This window comes from Ovis aries, chromosome 2 (genome assembly GCF_016772045.2).
Source record: "Ovis aries strain OAR_USU_Benz2616 breed Rambouillet chromosome 2, ARS-UI_Ramb_v3.0, whole genome shotgun sequence".
Lineage (NCBI taxonomy): Eukaryota > Metazoa > Chordata > Mammalia > Artiodactyla > Bovidae > Ovis > Ovis aries.
The window spans coordinates 18,585,958-18,593,076 of record NC_056055.1 but is presented as its reverse complement, the minus strand read 5'-3'; the positions used below and the strand labels follow the sequence as shown (position 1 = coordinate 18,593,076).

Sequence of the window (7,119 nt, the reverse complement as noted above, 5' to 3'; positions counted from 1 at the left end):
CACATCAGGTGGTCAGAGTATTGGAGTTTCAGCTTCAGCATCATTCCTTCCAATGAATATTCAGGACCGATTTCCTTTAGGATGGACTGGTTGGATCTCCTTGCAGTCCAAGGGACTCTCAAGAGTCTTCTCCAACACCACAGTTCAAAAGCACCAGTTCTTCAGTGCTCAGCTTTCTTTATAGTCCAACTCTCACATCCAGTCATGACTACTGGAAAAACCATAGCTTTGGCTAGATGGACCTTTGTTGGCAATGTAATGTCTCTGCTTTTTAATATGCTGTCTAGGTTGGTCATAAGTTTTCTTCCAAGGAGCAAGTGTCAATGTAAAGTGTAAAAACCTTATGACAGAAATTTTCAGTTGCTTAAGGATGAAGGAATTAAACAACTTACCAGTGATCCACTCAGTTCCTTTACCAGGGGAATCTCTTTGGGGAGAGGGGGAAAAAAAGACAGATTATACGGAATAGGCCCCTTATCAACTGGATTTCTGAGCAGAGATTAATGATGTTTGTTGGAATGAACTGAACTTATCTATTCACTGCCCTTTTCAGGGTGTTACTAAATAAATAATCATTTATAGAAAATAAACCTTTCTATGGTTATACATTCATCTATAATACATGACGCTCTGAAGAATTTTCATATGCTACACAATTCACTGGGGTATGATATAAGATGCTTCTTAAATGTTCTGTGTGATATAACTGCAAATATCATGTAGGACCACACCCATTATCTGGGCCAATACGTCTGTCTGATGCATGGAAAAACAACTAGGGTTTCAATGGAAAGCTAAAAGTATTTACCAAGTCTTTCTTTTTGATGGGATTTGAATGCCAAACTCTGTCTCCCCTGCTATCAGCTTCTCATTAAATCTCTGTTCAACTCTTTATCCTTCTAATTGTCATTTTCCCCTGGATTCTAATGGGCTTCCCAAGCAGCACTAGTGGTGAAAAATCCACCTGCCAATGCAGGAGACATAAGAGCTGTGGGTTCAATCCCTGAGTCAGGAAGATCACCTGAAAGAGGGCATGGCAACCTATTCCAGTATTCTTGTATGGAGAATTTCAGGGACAGAAGAGCCTGGCAGGCTACAGTCTATAGGGTTTCGAAGAGTCAGACACAACTGAAGTGACTTAGTGTGCACTTGGGTTCTAAGAAGACTCACTCTCTTCATTCCCCATTCAGTGGTCAGTCAGATGAGAGATTTTACACAAAGTTTAGGTTCCCCCTTAATGGTTCCCTCTTTTCCAGGATTTATCCCTAAATTTCCAGCTACTCTGGCAGCCACAAATGTAACAGGAGGGAAAGGGGCAGGGCACAACATTTGAAAGAATGATGTAGTCCAAGGACACAACAAAATCAATTAGAATGAAATGGGACCAAGATGGCAGACAAGACTAGACCTCAATCAGCAAGTGAAATGACACATCCAGGGGTGCCATGACAGTTCCAAGGCACTGTTAAAAGACCAAGGGGGTGGGAAGTACCCCAAATCTTGTAAATCTCCACCCCTTCCCAAAAATATCTGGAATAATCCCCCCACTCATTAGCATATGAAATTACACAGCCTACAAAAACTAACCATGCCAAATTTCAGGGTTGCATTCGCCCTCTGTGATGGCCCACACTCTCTCTGTGGAGTGTGCTTCTTTCTGTATCTGAATAAATCCAGTTCTTACCTATCACTCTGTCTCTCACTGAATTCTTTCTGCAATGAGACATTAAGAACCTGAGCTTTGTTAGCTCCTGAAACCAGGTACTGTGGGTTTTGACCGGGTTTGAGTCCAAGTCACGTGGATTCAAGTGCCAAGCAGGGTTTTGGCTGGGTTCAAGTCCCAGCCACAAGGGTTCAAGTCCCTATCTGTAGTAAATGATTTCACAAATGCTGATCTGATTTCTCACATCAGGGCTGCTACTTTTTGCTTGAGTAACATTTGCTACATGGACTGGGGAGAACCCTGTTGATATCATTCAGTCTGGTTCATATCTTTTATGGGTTGAATTCCCTTCTGTTCTGCCTGATTTTGATCACTTTTAAGTGCCATGAAATAGCTGCTATTTTATACTTGATTTGGAGTTTATGATTGTTAGTAGCATGAGGGTGAGTCTGATCTAAGCTACTCTGTCACAGGATACTTCATCATTAGTAGAAGTTGGAAGTCTAAGATGTACTTTTTAGGAAGATCTGACAGACTTCCTTCTGAGCTGGGTATGTAATAAGAGGGGGAAAGAACTCAAAGATTACTTCTAGATTTTTGGCTTAAGTATGTGATCAAATGTTATTGCTATTATTGGAGATAGGGGAAAATACAGACTCATAAGCATGAGAAAACTTGTCAAAATTTTGGCAATTTCTTTTTCAGACAGAAATTATCATGTAGGTTCTAAATTTTTCTTTTCAGTGTGTGTTAATGTAATTCCAAAGCAGAAGTGTGGTTTTGTGCTTTATATATAACAGGGAGTCAGTTTGGCAACCTTCCTCAGTTGTAGTCACTGCCTCCATTTAACTTTTCTGAATGAATTCCTAAAGTTAAGTTCTCTTCTGACATTTACTCCTAGACACATTCATGCCAACCTAAATGATTTACCTGCAGCCACATAAGCCTTGGTCTACAGGAATTGAACCAGTGAGTCAGAAATGGGACTTTGGGCCAGATGTCAGTCAATCTCTTTTCTCCCTTTTGATCAACTGTTTATATTATGGTTGCAGTAAATCTTGCCTAAATGAGAAAGACAATCAATGGCATTGCTATAGTCAAAGAAAGAAAGAAACAGTAGCAACTGAAAACCTGACTGACTGATTTAATAACACCATTAGGAGTAGAGCAGTGTTCCCCTTCCCAAAGTCAGCATAGACAGGAAAATGTTTATTTCTTATTTGAATAACACAACAATTAGAGCAGATCAGCTACTACCTATAATTGCATCTATGGGACATTGTCCCTGGAGTTTCAGAATTTGTCATAGTGTGCAAATAGATTTATAACTTTAATTTGCTGCATGAATTAGAAACTTTTCACAAGCAATAAAAAACTTAAATTGCCTTACAGAGTGAAAGGATGGCCCTTTGGAGGATGTTTCTGGAGCACAAATGTCAAGGAAATTCTGGCTATATGAAGGAAATGTTGCTATATGTCCTATCCTGATAATATCTATCACCATTTTCCTGGGCTTAAGATGGAAAACCTGGATTTGTTTAACTTTCAAGCTTTTCAGTTAATTAATCTTTGGTTGCAGAAATCATTTTTACTAAACAAATCTCCCAAAATTATTTTGACAGAAGATACTGAACTTGGAAAACAGAAAAACTCCCAAGTAAGAAGACTGTTAGCCAACTATGGGAAAAACATCATCCCAGTGGTTCAGAGGTAAATTGATATCATCACCATCTATCAGTTACAGATGTGGTTTTGGGAAAAGAAAGACTCCATAAGATTTTCTTTCCTCAAGATCTCATGATATTTATGTAATAAACCTTGCCCTTTCCCAACTTTACCTTTAAAAAGTATTACAGCAAAAAGAAAATCTTGAAGATACTTTATCTGCTGACTCCCTACTTAAAATTTTCCTTATTGATGATAAATTATTCAAATACATACTAATAATACTATTACCAAGCTAGAGAAGCAGTTAAGCACATACTGCAAGTTGATGTGAAGAAAAAATACCAGAAAATAAAAATGGGGAAGATCTTGTGTTTTATGTATGATATATGATGATAATCTTTCTATGTGTATATACAAATGACCTTGACATAATAAAATGTTCCAGGCAAATCTGACATCTGTAACAATGTTTTTCTTCCTGGGATTTTCCCACTACCCCAAAGGTGAGATCATCATATTCGTGCTGTGCTTGCTGATGTACCTGATCACCTTACTGGGAAATATGATTCTGATCTCCATCACTATCTTGGATTCCCGCCTACACACACCTATGTACTTCTTCCTCAGCAATCTCTCCTGTTTAGACATCTGGTATACCTCTTCTGCTTTCCCTCCAATGCTGATAAACTTTATTTCAGGGGAAAACACCATCTCATTCTTAGGATGTGCTGCTCAGATGTACTTCTCTCTGGCCATGGGCTCCACCGAGTGTGTGCTCCTGTCCATGATGGCATATGACCGATATGTGGCCATCTGCAACCCACTAAGATACCCCATTATCATAAACAAGAGGGTCTGTGTGCAGATTGCAGTTGGCTCCTGGGTGACAGGCTGCTTCACTGCCCTGGTGGAAACAGTGTTTGTATTGCAGTTGTCTCTGTGTGGTAATAGTGTGATCAATCATTTTGCTTGTGAGATTCTTGCTGTCTTAAAACTGGTTTGTGTGGACACTTCCAAAGTGAAGTTAATCATGCTGGTATTCACCATACTTCTTGTTCCCATGCCAATGCTCCTAATTTGCATCTCTTATGCATTCATCCTCTTCAACATCCTGAGAATCAGCTCAGAGGATGGTCGAAGCAAAGCCTTTTCAACATGTGCAGCCCACCTGTCTGTGGTTGTTTTGTTCTATGGGACAGCTCTTTCCGCATACCTGAAGCCTTCAGCTATAGATTCACAGGAAATAGATAAATTTATAGCTTTGGTATATGGTGCATTAACCCCAATGTTGAATCCTATCATCTACAGTCTACGAAATAAAGAGGTGAAAGCAGCTGTGAAAAAATTGCTGATAGGAAATCTTTTGGTATTGTCCTAATTTCTGTCTTCAAGTAATATGGGAGCAAGCACACTCATCTGTATAATCTCCAACATTATCCAGAAAACTGAAAAACAGGTGGAATAAGCTAAATCCTGGAAAATACCTATTTTTGGAAGGAGTTCCATATTAAATCTAATATCTTGATTTACCTGGTAAATAAAATTTTTGATATTAATAAGTAATTTAGGAAGAATAAATTATATTTCTAGAAATGTATTTAGAATTCATTGAATATTAATATAATGTTAAAATTAGATGATTGCTTATTTTTTCATATTTGACTTACTATATCATTTAAATGTTCAAATCTAGCATCACTCTGACAATAACTAGTATGCCAAAAGTATATGATATTAAGCCTAGGATATTTTGCAATAACTTATCATCCTATGATTAGCAATTATGTCTGAAATTATGAATAAGCAATAGTTTATGTAAATGTGTATATAGTTCAAAGTATAAACACATTATAATTCATAAAACCAAGATACCATTAATTTTAGAACTTTTCCTACTCTAAATGTTAAAATGTAAAATATGTTAGATTTGATAAACTACCATATGAATGATTTTGTTTATTTAGGATGTGAATGTAGGAGATGAGTAAATATCTGTGTATGTGCAAAGACATCATGACAAGGACTTACACACAGTAATCTTCCATTTGAAGTGGAGTAAAGGAAAAGCATTCAGGGGATCTATACAGGCTCCTTAAAGTATCTATGGTTATGAGGTCAAATATTCTCATATTGTACTCTGAATGTGGAAGTGAATTCATTAATACATACACACACACACACATATATATACACATATACCATGTTGCATATTTTTCCTAGTGCATGCTGAATTGACCAGTTAAGGCTGAGAAAGAACATATTCCTACCCTGTAGAGATTACACTGCAAAAGAAATTACTAATGTACACATATATTGTGGGAAAAGATTCATGGATATGTTTGACAAATGTGAGCAAAATTACATAAATTATATTTTCACCAATATTTCATATTAATCAGTTTTTCTTTGTCTTTTCCATCCTCACTGGTGCTGGGAAATTATGAGACCAATACTTATACATTAATTCCTCTTTATCAGAGAGATGCCCTTAAGTATATGTGGGTGATGGCTTTATTCTATGGAGAAGGTGACTCTTGCTAGCATTGACAAAATATCTTTTAATTTTAGACTTAGAGATGGTAAGACAATCATAGATAATTATAACAGAAGGTTCTATCCTGAACCTTCCCTGGTGGCTCAGACAGTAAAGCATCTGTCTACAATGCGGGAGACCCGGGTTAGATCCCTGGGTTGGGAAGATCCCCTGGAGAAGGAAATGGCAATCCACTCCAGGACTATTGCCTGGAAAATCCCATGGATAGAGGAGCCTGGTAAGCTACAGCCCATGAGGTCGCAAAGAGTCGGGCACGTCTGAGCAACTTCACTTTCTATCCTGAAGAGCTTGCAAGAAACAATTCAGCTGAGGGTGAACTGATTCATAAAAGAACCATGTAGGAGAAAAGAATTCAACAAGTAGGAACTGTGCTGGTCTTCTTAATTCAAGTACCATTACTATACAGGAAAATTTTGTTTTCTTTCTCAGATAGATGCACAGTTCTATTAATTCAGAAACCTTCCAAAGGGGATTTGTGTTATTGAATAAAAGCAGAATAATATATTAGGGTTTTCATCCTTACTTTCATTTCACTACCAGACAACAATGACTATGGTATCTGATGTTATTTGGTTGAAAGGAGGAGGAAGTGTTAACCCTATTACCACCCAAACTCTACAGTCATTTATAACAAAGACTGATTCCAGGTAATCACACTCACTGAGCCTATAAACATTCATCTTACTTGTTTATGTGGGTGAAAATAAAATCTATAGTTCCATGCCTCATCAGCTACTGTCAGCATGTGCTATCTTTTTCAACTACTTTGTCTGTGTTTTAAAGGGATATGGATGAGCTAATTAATGCCTGAGAGATGAGCCAACCAGATGCCCAGAGGCAAAACTCAATAAAATGGCTTGTAACCCATCTGGTTAAATCGTCACAGGCCTAGAGAGGGTCCCCAGATTTCAGGCGCTTCAGCAAGAATAATTTTATCTACACAAGTAGATTCAGGATGGAGTAAATTTCTGCATGATCCAAATATGTTTTTTTTTTCTGTCTTCCAAAGATAGAATTGTATATGTAAACCAGAATTGCATTTTGATTACTTCTTTATCATTCTGTGTTCCATTATGAGCAGCCTCCATTGTTTAACATTCTTTATCAAAAGAGGAGACAAATTCATTAGAAAGCAGCTTACCAAACTGTATCACATTCCAGTCCTGCCTCTCTGCAATAGCATTCAGTACATACTTTGCAATATTTATATTTAGCATCCTTGGAGGGGTCTCTC

At 37.6% G+C, this 7,119-nt stretch overlaps 1 protein-coding gene across 1 annotated transcript; it reads left to right on the top strand.

The window, feature by feature from the left end:
* The first annotated feature begins 3,767 nt into the window (after positions 1-3,767).
* On the top strand, positions 3,768-6,248 carry LOC101105891 (olfactory receptor 13F1). Its single transcript, XM_027964010.2, has 2 exons — positions 3,768-4,681; positions 6,224-6,248. The coding sequence occupies exons 1-2, from the start codon at positions 3,768-3,770 to the stop codon at positions 6,246-6,248; spliced, it is 939 nt and encodes a 312-aa protein (XP_027819811.2).
* The last annotated feature ends 871 nt before the right edge of the window (positions 6,249-7,119 follow it).

What these genes read in the sequence shown, in the direction of transcription:
- LOC101105891 (XM_027964010.2), top strand. Translation starts at nt 3,768, where the DNA reads ATGTTCCAGGCAAATCTGACATCTGTAACAATGTTTTTCTTCCTGGGA. An exon ending in GCAGCTGTGAAAAAATTGCT is followed by an intron (nt 4,682 to 6,223) that starts GATAGGAAATCT and finishes AAAAGAACCATG; the next exon opens with TAGGAGAAAAGAATTCAACA.